The sequence below is a fragment of the Dendrobates tinctorius genome, unplaced genomic scaffold (genome assembly GCF_039654945.1).
Source record: "Dendrobates tinctorius isolate UK_male_01 unplaced genomic scaffold, ASM3965494v1 ptg000158l, whole genome shotgun sequence".
NCBI lineage: Eukaryota > Metazoa > Chordata > Amphibia > Anura > Dendrobatidae > Dendrobates > Dendrobates tinctorius.
The window spans coordinates 2,942,186-2,955,844 of NW_027361825.1; the positions used below are offsets into that span (position 1 = coordinate 2,942,186).

A 13,659-nucleotide genomic window follows, 5' to 3' on the forward strand; every position below is an offset into this window, starting at 1 on the left:
AAGGGGTATCACACTGTGTGGGAATTCTAATGGACTATGAGCCCACTATCACTAGTTGATTATTTCTGTGTGGAGCATCCAATGAACTGAGAGAGATTAGGGAACAGACTGTAAAATAAACGTTTCCACACTCAGCAGTTTGCGTCCGTCTTTCTTTCCAAGTTGTGAGCTATGGTGATCTTATATGACGTGTACACACAGTTATCAGGGAACAGCATTGCAACCATTCACACACATATTACCCCACAGCTTTACTATCAGTGGGATTTGCCCAATGCCCTGATATCTGCGGTCCTCCCCCAACTCTACACTAAAGGGAACGGTTTCTATGGCTTGGTTACTAAGGAAGCCATCTTGGCACTGTGGCAGATGGAGAGCGTCAGCCGGAAGTGACGAAGCTGTATAGGGGGCGTGGCTTACTAGGAGCATCTGCTGACTGCAGGCAGTGTAAACAAGGGAGGGAGAGAGACTGCAGTGCACAGAGAGACAGTGACCAGAGGGAGGAGGAGAAGAGAGACTGTGACCAGAGAGAGCAGGAGAGAGACTGCACGGAGAGACAGTGACTAGAGAGAGCAGAAGACTGCACAGAGAGACAGTGACCAGAGAGAGGAGGAGAGAGACTGTGACCAGAGAGAGCAGGAGAGAGACTGCACGGAGAGACAGTGACTAGAGAGAGCAGAAGACTGCACAGAGAGACAGTGACCAGAGAGAGGAGGAGAGAGACTGTGACCAGAGATAGCAGGAGAGAGACTGCACATAGAGACAGTGACAAGAGAGAACAGGAGAGACTGCACAGAAAGAGCAGTGGAGAGACACTGACCAGAGAGAGCAGGAGAGAGAGACTGCACAGAGACAGATAGTCACCTGGGAGAGGGAGACTGCACATAGAGAACACAGAGGGGACAGTCTCCCTAGAGCGATTGCAGGGACTAAGTGAATGCTCTACTGGAGAGATACATCCTATATGGTGACCTCCTCACAGAGGTTAGAGAAGAGACTGGTGGGAATGTATGCAATGGTGATAGAATAGGACAAGGAGCTAAGAGAGCACTGTGCTGGAGAGGCATCCTATAACGGGACTGCATGGTGACAGCCACAAGACTGTCGGTGTGAGGCTGCGGAGAGAGAGGTAGTATACCCTGTGTGTGAATGCCCTGGGTACTCCTGTAGAGAGGCATACGGGGTGAAGAGTGCTCCTATACCTGAGACCACGAGGCAAGAGACCGTCACATAACCTGAGACTACAGGTAGGGACAGTGCTCAGCTAGAGAGACCCTCCATACTTGACTCCAGGGTGACAGATCAGAGGCCCTCAGGTAAGTGGGAAGCCTCTATGCAGCAGTCAGGTGCCTGGATACCTCAATGAGACGTCCAGAGAGAAGAAATTAGAGCGAGAGAGCACACACGTCCCAGGAGGAGAATGCGATGCCAGAGAGTAAGATGAGAGCGCTCGCCTTGTCTGTCCATCTATCACTTCCATTTATTCTTCCTCTCTGATGATTTGGGGGCATGAGCTGTAGTGTAGGATTTATCAGATGATCAATGGGAAGATTAGATTTGTTTCTGAAAGGATGTAGAGGTCAGAAAGCGCGGGGTTAACTCCTTATGGTCCTGTTCAGAACTTATACAGTCACATGCCAAAGTCCTAATATGTATCAGTCTGTACGTTTCTGGGCAGTGAGGTTTATAGGGCACGTGAAGTCGTATGGTGACCACCTATACCCGGGTCGGGGCCTCTGCCTGGTGCTGTACCTGTGGGTTTAGTTTGGCCTGGAGCCTCATGCTGTGTCTGTGGTTGTGGTGGCCCAATGCCTCGGTGACTCTGCCTAGTGCTGTGTCTGTGGGGTTGGTGTGGCCTGGAGCCTCTGGGGCTCTGCCTGGTGCTGTATATGTGGGTTTAGTTTGGCCTGGAGCCTCTGGGGCTCTGCCTGGTGCTGTATCTGTGGGCTTGGTTTTGCTTGGAGCTACAGGGGTTCGGCCTGGTGCTGTGTCTGTGGTTGGGGTGGCCCAATGCCTCGGTGACTCTGCCTGGTGCTGTGTCTGTGGGGTTGGTGTGGCCTGGAGCCTCTGGGGCTCTGCCTGGTGCTGTATCTGTGGGGTTAGTTTGGCCCGGAGCCTTGGGCTCTGCTTACTGCTGCGTCTGTGCGGTTGGTGTGACCTGGAGCCGCTGCCACTAGTGACACCTAATGGGTTAATACAGTGGAATTAAAAAGTAGAGAGATGAATGGTTAATGGGTTGATACGGAAACAGGTAAGTAGTTGACTGTATTAGCGCAGCCCCTATATTATTTAGCAAGTAATTGGTTAATAATGGAGAATTTGGGTTTGGTAGATGGTGGCAGGTTGTGTCTGCAGCTGATGAAGGGTTAACATGAGGGGGGTATGGTCACTTCAAGCTGATGAAATTAGATATAGCCTGAGGCTGCCAGGAAAACACAGTGAGAAGTGAGAGTGCCCCCCTGTGTGCAGATGTGAGTGCTGCGCTTACTGGGAGACTGGCAGGTGGTGTAGGGAAGTTATTCCTCACATTGCTACCAGATGCCTGGAGGCCGGTGTCAGCAACGAATGACTAATGGTGCCAGCTGTATGTATGTGAGCGCTGCCGGGTCGCGGTCAGTCCTGTCGGCTCATTGGATCATGTCTCTTGTTTATAGGTAACTTTAAACATGACTGAAATGTGCCGCCGGATAGCGCCGATGTTCTTCGTGCCCCTCTTGCTGTGGATTGCGGACCCCACGCACGGTTACAAGCCGGTTATCATGGTCCACGGCCTTTTTGACAGTTCTGCCAACTTCAAATACCTGGTGGAATACATCAACAAGGTGAGCCGAACAGGCAGTGCCAGAGAGACTGCGGGGGCTTGTAACTGGCAGGAAGGTTATCGGGAGTATGAGACGGAGACTGACACAGCTGGTGTGTGAACATTATGCACATGAGGAGTGTGTGGAGCACCGTCTCTGCCCGGCTATCGCATGGGGCGCCATATCTCTTCCTGGCGAACATGTTGGGGCACCGTGACTGTATCTCACCTGCGAGCATACGGTGTGTTTTGTTAGTACCAGGACTACATTACTCTTGCCCTCCTGGCATTTTCCTTCTGCTGACACATTGTCCAGACAGCTGCAGGTCTGCTGGGACGATCGAGGGAATCTTCTATCCTGACTTCTTTTTTTCTCCGACCACAGTCTCACCCGGGCACCAATATCTCGGTGCTGGACTTGTTTGACCACAGGGCGAGTCTGCAGCCTCTCTGGAAACAAGTGATGGGATTCCGGGAAGCCATCTACCCCATAATGCAGAATGCTGGCAAGGAAGGGGTGCACCTGCTTTGCTATTCACAAGGTGAGTACTACTCTACCCAGCATCCGGCAGACACACTGTATACCAGTGATTGCAGCTTTTGTGACTATTCATGAGCTGTACAATACGGCAGAATTTCTCCATAGAGATGATTGAGAGCTCTGTGCCAGAAATGTCACCTATGTCTCCAGCGATTGGCTGAGGGCCAACCAACATTAAGTAGCCCAGGCCGAGTCTCGTATGCGGGAGAACTTAATTTTCTAGCTTCTGTTTACTTCACATGCAGCTGGGAGACTTCCAGTTCTTCAGGATAATTTCATTCCAAAGTTCTCAGTCATCTAACAGGAGAAGTGGAGACGCCCAGACAGACACACGGACACCATAATTCAGATATGCATATATTATGGCCGGAAAGTAGGTGTCATCTCCAGGGGCCCCGACAGCTGCTTCCTGCTGTGGAATAGGCAGGAGCGCCATGTATGGTGGGCACAGTGATGCCCCATCCCCGGCAGGAGTGCTGCCCAGCCTGGTCCACTGCTTCCACACCGTCACCCCCTTTCTGGAGCGAACCCCAGTTTGCATAGCTCTACAGACAGGTTACTGACTGCCGCCTCCTTAGGGCTGGCTTCTCCATGGACAACAGAAAATATGCATTATTAAAATAATCTGCTATATACAATCACTAGACCGCCCCCCCCCGCCTTAGACGGCCATACTGAATCCCACCCCACTACCAATTGCATTTTAGTCCATCATCTACTGTTGTTTCTGGAGAATAGTGGTGCCGGCATCTGATTTGATTCCTGCCTTCTCTCTCCTTCTGTCAGGAGGACTGATCTGTCGGGGGATCTTGGAGACGATGCCGGACCACAATGTGGACACGTTCATCTCGTTGTCTTCTCCGCAGATGGGACAGTATGGAGGTGAGGGCTATTCATCCACATCTGTTATGCTCTCCTCTACAAGATCACATGGCGCTGACATCTCCTGACATCTTGGGGGGGTTCGGACAGTTAATTGCACCGCCTGGGCCAGCTTAAAGGGAATCTGTCACCATTTTTTTGAGATATCATATAATGATATCATTCAATTGTGTGTCACATAAGGATTCTCTTAGTACTTTTGCTTCCCCCTGACCCCGCACCTTTCATGGATAAATACCTTTTTTATATCGGTTCAGATGTATGTAAACTGCTGCTGTCTGGTCCGCTGGGCGGGGCTTATTCACCTGCTCCTCCCCTCCCTGTCTTGCTCTATGCATTTCTTCTTGCGCAGAGCAAGACAGGGAGAGAGGGAGCAGGTGAATAAGCCTCGCCCATCGGACCGGAACATGGCAGTTTACATACATCTGAACCGATATAAAAAAGGTATTTATCCATGAAAGGTGCGGGGTCAGGGGGAAGCAAAAGTACTAAGAGAATCCTTATGTGACACACAATTGAATGACATCATTATATGATATCTCAAAAAAGGGGTGACAGATTCCCTTTAAAGGGTGTATATGAGATCTGCCTCAAAACGGTGCCACTCTTGTCTGTGGGCTGTGTCTGGTGTTGAAGTATTCACTTGGTGCAATACCAGATACAACGTATGTACAAGGGTCGTGCTGTTTTATTAGTAATACTCGAGGTCAATCTTTACCATGGTGGTGAGCTAAGACTCGCTGGCATGAAGCAGAATGGTTCTGCAGATATTTACCATGTGTCTCTAGAGGATCATCGCCCCATGTCAGGAAATATTGTTACGCTCCTCCTGTAGTGATGGCAGAACATATGCATTATTAATATAATATGCTATATATAATAACCAGACGTCCCGGCTCTCATTACCGCCTCTTAACCCCTTCACTATCCTATCGTATAAATGTACAACACAGGGGTGTATGGAGCAGGCAGAAGAGCAGAGGCGTCTCTGTACATGGTGGGAGGCAGCTGTGTTATACAACCAGCAACTCCTCAATCAGCAGAGATGACAGCGTCCAGTGTCCCTGCATCTGGAAAAGTCGGATGTCTGATCAGTGAAAATATAAAATTATTTAAAGGGTTTTTTCCCAAGGACAAATGTTGATTTTAATCATCAGTAGATCTTGGAATAATAATAATTTCCAGGGTTGGATGTGTGTAAAGAAAATGTTCCTGTGCTGAGATAATCTTATAAAAGTGTCCCTGCTGTGTAATGGCCGTGTCTGACCGTACAGGGATATGATCTGATCATACCACATCTCCTGGGCAGGGAAGGATGCAAGAGAGTATACAGACAGGACAGCATGGGATCGCAGGGGGGAGCAAAAGAGTATACAGGCATTACAGCACAGGATCACAGGGGGGAGCAAAAGAGTATACAGGCATTACAGGACGGGATCGTAAGGAGGAGCAAAAGAGTATACAGGCATTACAGCACAGGATCACAGGGGGGAGCAAAAGAGTATACAGACATTACAGCACGGGGGAGCAAAAGAGTATACAGGCATTACAGCACGGGATTGCAGGAGGAGCAAAAGATTATACAGGCATTACAGCACGGGAAGCAAAAGGGTATAAAGGCGTTACAGCACGGGATTGCAGGGGGAGCAAAAGAGTATACAGGCGTTACAGCACGAGATCACAGGATAGGAAGAAAAGGATTAAACAGACATTACAGCACGGGAACGCAGGGGGAGCAAAAGAGTATACAGGCATTACAGCACGGGAACGCAGGGGGAGCAAAAGGGTATACAGGCATTACAGCACGGGATCGCAGGGGGTGCAAAAGAGTATACAGACATTACAGCATGGGATCACAGGGGGGAGCAAAAGTGTATACAGGCATTACAGCAGGGGGGAGCAAAAGAGTATACAGACCTTATAGCATGGGACCTCACTCCTAATGTTATTGTTTGAATTGTCTTAACTTGTATTGAATTTATTGTCTGTACATGTCCCCGCTTAATTGTAAAGTGCTGCGGAATATGTTGGCGCTATATAAATAAAAATTATTATTATTATTATTATGGGATCGAAGGGGGGAGCAAAAGAGTATACAGACAGGACAGCACTGGATCACAGCTGGTTCTTTCATTGAAATACTTTTTTTTCCCGCTATATTATATGGGAGAGTCAATGGCATCATTGAGACTACAACTCATCCTGCAGAGAAAAAAAAATAAGGCTCAGAAAATAAGGTATTGCTCTTAGAGGAAGGGGAAGATAAAAGAAAAAAAAAAGTAGCGGAGGAAAGCCTGAGATGTGCAGATGGCTGTACGTGTCACTTTTGGGGTGTTTGTTCCCGTCCAGTTCTGCACATTGGGGTATAATTCTGGTGCGATAACGCTGCTATGTCCTATGTTGCAGACACGGATTATCTGCGGTATCTGTTCCCCACCTATGTGAAGGCCAATCTCTACAGATTCTGCTACACGCAGTTCGGGCAGAGCATCTCCATCTGCAATTTTTGGAACGGCAAGTGACGGCAGAGGATGAGGGGACGGGGGTGACATGAAGGAATTCTGACGCATTCCCGACGCCCGCGGATGCCGCTTTCTGATGTCCACAAGGTGGCGCTGAGTGAAGTAGACATTAAGTGTTTTTTACTAATGGTGTTTTTTCCATTTTCAGATCCCCATCACCACGACATGTACATCAACAGCAGCAAGTTCCTGGCGCCTATAAACTCCGAACGGCCAGAGCCAAACACAACAGGTAATGTAGTGTGGAAAAGGCCAACTTTATGCCCCCATTCCACACACACAAATATACATGGGATCCCCAATATTTGTTTGGCAGAATAATCCTTAATTTCTACCGTACCATGTGTATGCGTCATGTCAATAAGTAATTTTCTTACTTACAGAATGGAGGAAAAACTTCCTGCGCCTTCGGAGGTTAGTCCTCATCGGCGGTCCCAGTGATGGCGTCATCACCCCCTGGGAGTCCAGGTACGGAGGCGGTGGTCCGCAGTGTCAGTGAATTTGTTCCCGTGCACGGCTTTGCCGTCTCATGTTACGTTTTTTTTGCCTTTTCAGCCACTTTGGATTCTACGATGAGAATGAGACGGTGCAGGAGATGAGATACCAGAAGGTTGGTTCTTCCTGGAAATCTCCTTGGGGGTTTGTTCCCACCAATATACTGCAGGATGCAGTGGACCCCCATAATAAATAAGGAGGTAGCACAAGTGCCAAATATAAATTACTCACACTCCCATCATCTATGGGAGGATGGGTGCTTGGTATTACAACAGATAAGACTGTAATCACACAGACACGCGTGGTGCGCCACGTTGGCTTAGCCCATCCTGAGGACACAAAGCTCTCTGTTACACTGTAACGAGTCCTGCCCATGTGTGAGCAGCACATTTGGCTCCTTGTTCCCTAATGTTTCTTGTCCCACCTCAGGTCTACAAGGACGACAGCTTTGGCCTCCGCACGTTGGATAAGAGAGGAGCTGTCACGGTGTACTCTGTGGCCAACGTGGTTCACACAATGTGGCACTCCAACGAGACGGTGTACAAGGAATGCATCGAGAAGTGGCTGACCTAACGCCGCCGCTCCGCAAACCTCCCGTCTGCTCCATCATGGGAACCTTCTTCACCCTCCTTAATGCAGATGGATTCGAATCCATGACCCTTCCTGGCTCATCCTTGGCCGCCTCCTGCCATGAACTCTAGGCCTCCTGCCATTTTTACCTCCCGCCATCGGCCTCCATTGTGTAACCATAGGAGGAACACGTAGGCCACTTTTATATCCCTCCCCTAACTTTTTGGAAGGTAGAACGTTTTCTGGTTGTACCCCTTTTTCTAATGGAAAATTTAATTTTTGGGAAACCATTTGCACAATTTTGGGGGAAGGGTACAAAGTGGGATCCTCTACCTCTTCTCCTCCAATCCACTGCTGTTACATTATGGTCTATCAGGGTGCTTTTTACCTTTGAGGCGAACCTCGTAGCTTTTTACTAAGTGTCTGCCTGCCCTGAGCGTGGACTTTCGTGGTTTCGCCATAGTAGTCGTTTACATACCGTGTTCCCACCGATCGGATGTATGGATTGTCCAATTTCTTGCTATCACTCCAATGCATCTATATTTAAGGCTGCCGTTTTGTGTACACAGCATCCATGCGGAGAAGGAGAAATGCATAACTTCAGAAACCAATTACATAGTTTGTAGTCTGCAACTGCAGAAACGCATAAATCTGCATAGAAGCTGTATACGCAAAACGGTAGGGGATGGTGTTTTAGCTTTATTAACCAACCAATGCCAAAAAGGTACTATGGCCACCCTGCTTGTGCACGATTGGGGAGGGGTGGGCTCGCAAAATCGCTTTGGTAATGGTAGATGCAACAGAACAAAAACAAGAAATGGGGAAACCTGGCCGATCCGCTGCAGATGGCCGCAACGGGCGGCTCTGACCACAGTGTGGCCTCCTCTACAGGGTTAACCTGGAGCTGAAATAACCCTGTGTTTGCTGCAAAAAAAAAAAAAGCCGTCATCAATGCAATGTCCATAGAAGTTGGGGCAGCAAATATTATTTAATTTTTTTACCTTTGATTGTCGGATTCTGGACTCGGGACACTCAGGACGTTGGTTATTTATGTATTTATAATCCCAAGGCACAAGAGCTGACACTCCTGGACACGAAGGACGGCGTCAGCCCGGTTACGTCAGGAAGTTTACCGCCCCGTTAGACTTGTAATCGTGGTTTTTCTGCCTTTTTTTTAATTGCTGTTTGTTGTGTTCAATAAAACATTTGTGCATTTGAAGTTGTTATATAAAGCGTGTGTGACCGCGACTAACCGTCATCACAGATCCGTCACCGGCAAGGAAATAATGGGACGGGGGCAAGAAATGACTGATCTGTGCCTTTATTCCTGAACAGTGGTCTATTGGTGATACCTGGTATTGCAGCCCAGGTCTATTAATTCAATGAGCTGCAGTACCAGATCCAACCAATAAACGTGTGTGGCGCTGTTTCTAGAAGGAGGCGCCTATATTATAATAATTCTGTACAAATCCTTTACCTGCACCCTTCCCACTCCCGGTAAAGCTATTGCTTTCTGTTCCAAGACGTATTACACAACGGGTGCCAGCCCTGCACCCAGTAAATAAAAAAGGTTACTTGCATTTACGTAAAAAATAAGCAGCATCAAAAACTCACTCAAAACTCAGCGTGGGAACGTAGCCTTAGGGTATGTGCACACGGTGCGGATTTTACTGCGGATCCGCAGCGGATTTGCTGCGGTTTTAAATCCGCAGCATGTCAATTCTTTGTGTGGATTCCGCAGTGGTTTGACACCTGTTGCATTGTCCAGGTGTCAATCCACTGGCAAATCCACAGGAAAACCGCAGGTCACTTTACCTGCAAATCCGCGTGGAAAAATCCGCAGGTGAATCTGCAATGTGTGCACTCACCCTTAGGCTTCAGTCACGCGTGGATATGAAAAAAGTCAATTTTCCATCCTTGCTATGGCCCGTTTATCATTATCAGTGTGACTTCCACAATAATATGTTTTATATAATCGTATATAAAATTATATATATAACATAAAAATAATTTGTGAAAAGATTATATATAAAACAAAAATAATTTATGAAAATATACGTATATAACATAAAATAATTTATTAAAATATATTATAAGAATAAATGCAAAAAGATTACCATACATATAAAAGAAATATAAAAAATATATTACATTTTAAAAATATAAACTAGAAAAAATATAAAATTTAAGATGACATAAAAATATTAAAAATACAAATATTAATACTTTTGTGTAATTTTTTCATATACTATAGAAAATGTTACTTTTAATATTTTATTTTTGATTTATATATTTATATGTAATCTGCATTTTTATATTTATCTTTTTTCTAATGATTTTTCTACTATGATAAATTTTTTAGAGTTAATTATATTTAGTTTATATTAAATATAAAAATAGCATAAAATTTGTTTTTATATTAAAATATGTAAACTATAAAAAAATTATATATAAAATCTAAATTTTTTTATATAAAATATATATAAAAATAATAAACTGCCAGCTACTTTCCTATTTTGTAATGGATCTGTAGAAAAATGTAAAAAAAAAAAAAAGAGAATTGCTGTTTTCTAGTGAAAAAAAAGTAATAAAAATACTGCAGATATTTTCTGAACTTTCCGTAACTCCTGTACACACACATACAAAAAAATCATCATTAGTTAAGTCATTTTGACTCTTTCCTCTCCAGATTGTACGGCTGAAAGGGAGCAAAGTCTTTATCCCAATGGTATGGGGGCTGTAGTTAACGTAAAGTTATATATTTTTTTTGCTGCGGTGTACAGTACCATTCAAACCTATGAAAAAAAAACCCCGCTGTGCAGACACTGCAGAATTTTCCACGGTTTCAAAACCGCAGAAAGAATTGACATGTCAATTCTTTCTGCGGATTCCGCTGCGGTTTGCCAACTCCTCCATTAAGGAGATGCAAAACCGCAGGCTAATCCGCAGGTAAAACCGCAGGTCTTTTGACCTGCGGATTTACCTGCGGATTTTACAAAATCCGCGTGGCCAAATCCGCACCCCAATCCGCAGTGTGTGCACGTACCCTTAGAAGTGGCCTTCTATAAATTCAGAGCTAGCCTGGGGATGCAATTATGTAGGGGGACTTTTTTGTACATGTATCAAAGTACGCTGGCAGTTATAACATCGCAGCTGGGCAGGAGACAGGTAAGACAAATCTATTCTCTGTACATTTGGGCTACCGCAAATATATACCATATGCATTTGTGTAATTTATATCCTGGCCGCTGCATTTACACACATCCACCGCCCTGGTATTAACTCTCTACACTCAGTCCATATCGGCCCCTCGCTCCTTTCCTCTCCTATGTATAGCACTCACGCTCTTTTCACATTGCTAAACAGCACAGATCCATTCAGTCCCACCATTCAACATCAGAGACGCTCTCACAAATCACTTAACCATCTTCTCACTCTTTCTATCCTCCTTTTCCTAGTCGCAGGAGACATTGCTCCCAACCCAGGTCCCCCATGTTATAGAAAGTCAAACCCCCCAACTGCTATACTCAGAAACCCCTCTAATCTTATTAATATTCCCTGCATGCCATCTGTCTCTCTTAATTGTGCCCTATGGAATTCTCGCTCAGTGTGTAACAAGCTCTCCTTCATTCATGACTTTTTCCTTTCTAATTCTCTTAACCTCCTGGTTCTTACTGAAACCTGGATCCAGCAGTCAGACACTACCGCTGCAGCTGCTCTTTCATACGGGGGACTACACTTCTCTCATACCCCAAGATTAGACAATAGAGCAGATGGAGGCGTTGGTCTGCTCCTATCACCAAAATGTACCTTTCAGGTTATCCCTCAAGTACCCTCACTTGTCTTCCCTTCCTTTGAGGTCCATGCTGTCAGACTCTACACCCCCTTCTCCATGCGAGTGGTGGTGGTGTATCGTCCTCCCGGCCCCTCCCATCAGTTCCTGGATCATTTTGCCACTTGGCTTCCACATTTTCTCTCCTGTGACATCCCTACCCTCATCATGGGCGATTTCAACATCCCCATTGCTCTTCCCCTCTCCCCATCTGCTTCTCACCTTTTATCTCTAACCTCCTCGTTTGGCCTTTTGCAGCTTACTAATTCTCCAACGCATGAAGACGGTAACTCCCTCGACTTGGTCTTCTCTCGGCTTTGTGCAGTGGATGATTTTGCAAACTCCCCTCTCCCGCTCTCTGACCACAACCTTCTTTCATTCTCTATCAAGAACTACCAGGCTGCTCAGGTCACCCCCACTGTCCATATTTATAGAAACATACAGGCCATTAACACCCAGAAACTTATGAAGAACTTGCAGTCTTCATTGGCCCCTATCTCCTCCCTCTCATGTCCTGATTCTGCACTGAAGTATTACAATGAAACACTTCAAAGTGCCCTGGATGAATTTGCACCCCCTATAAATAGAACACCACAACGCAGACGGCGACAACCCTGGCACACCCTGCAAACATGTTTCCTGCAGCGGTGCTCCAGGTGCGCCGAACGTCTGTGGAGAAAATCCAACCTACCCGAAGATTTCATCCATTATAAGTTTATGCTTCGAACATATAACACTGCCCTTCACCTCTCAAAACAAACCTATTTCAACACCCTCATCACCTCACTGTCCAATAACCCGAAACGTCTTTGACACTTTTCATTCTCAACCCAAGAGTACAGGCCCCAACCACGGAGCTCCGAGCTGACGATCTGGCCAATTGCTTCAAAGAAAAAATTGACAAGATCTGACAGGAAATTATCTCCCAATCACCTCATACCATGCACTGTCCTCCCTCCCCCACTGCATCTAGCTCACTCTCTGATTTTGAATCAGTCACAGAGGAAGAAGTAAGCAGGCTCCTTGCATCTTCTCGTCCAACCACTTGCACCAGTGACCCATTTCCGTCACATCTCCTCCAGTCCCTTTCCCCTGCTGTCACTCCTCACCTAACTAAAATATTTAACCTCTCTCTCTCTTCTGGTATCTTTCCCTCCTCATTTAAGCATGCCATCATACATCCACTACTTAAAAAAACCATCCCTCGACCAAAACCGTGCCGCTAACTATAGACCTGCCTCTAATCTTCCCTTCATCTCTAAACTCCTGGAACGCCTGGTCCACTCCCGCCTTATCCGCTATCTCTTTGATAACTCTCTTCTCGCCCCTCTCCAATCCGGTTTCCGCTCTTTACACTCTATTGAAACTGACCTCACTAAAGTCTCTAATGATCTACTAACAGCTAGATCAAATGGTCATTACTCCATGCTAATTCTCTTGGATCTCTCTGCAGCATTCGACACTGTGGATCATCAGCTCCTCCTAGCTATGCTCCGTTCCATTGGCCTCAAGGACACCGTTCTCTCCTGGTTCTCCTCCTATCTCTCTGACCGCTCCTTTACTGTATCTTTTGCCGGTTCCTCCTCCTCTCACCTTCCCCTTACTGTTGGGGTTCCTCAAGGATCGGTTCTAGGCCCCCTCCTCTTCTCCTTGTACATTGCCCCTATTGGTCAAACAATCAGTAGATTTGGTTTCCAGTACCATCTCTATGCTGATGACACCCAATTATACACTTCTTCTCCTAACATCACGCCAGCCTTTCTAGAAAACACCGACGATTGTCTAAACGCTGTGTCTAACATCATATCCTCACTATATCTGAAACTGAACCTGTCAAAGACTGAACTCCTTGTGTTTCCTCCCGCTACTAATGTACCTATACCCGACATTGCCATTTCCGTGTGTGGTTCGACTATTACTCCCCAGCAACATGCCGCTGTCTTGGGGTCATACTTGACTCCGAGCTTTCCTTTGTCCCCCACATACGATCACTGGCTCGCTCTTGTTATCTGCACCT

At 46.3% G+C, this 13,659-nt stretch overlaps 1 protein-coding gene across 1 annotated transcript; it reads left to right on the plus strand.

The window, feature by feature from the left end:
• Window positions 1–354: 354 nt before the first annotated feature.
• On the plus strand, window positions 355–9,029 carry PPT2 (palmitoyl-protein thioesterase 2). Its single transcript, XM_073548778.1, has 9 exons — window positions 355–1,435; window positions 2,655–2,822; window positions 3,186–3,342; window positions 4,128–4,223; window positions 6,630–6,737; window positions 6,894–6,977; window positions 7,129–7,213; window positions 7,301–7,355; window positions 7,670–9,029. The coding sequence occupies exons 1-9, from the start codon at window positions 1,421–1,423 to the stop codon at window positions 7,811–7,813; spliced, it is 912 nt and encodes a 303-aa protein (XP_073404879.1). The 5' UTR covers window positions 355–1,420; the 3' UTR covers window positions 7,814–9,029.
• Window positions 9,030–13,659: the final 4,630 nt, after the last annotated feature.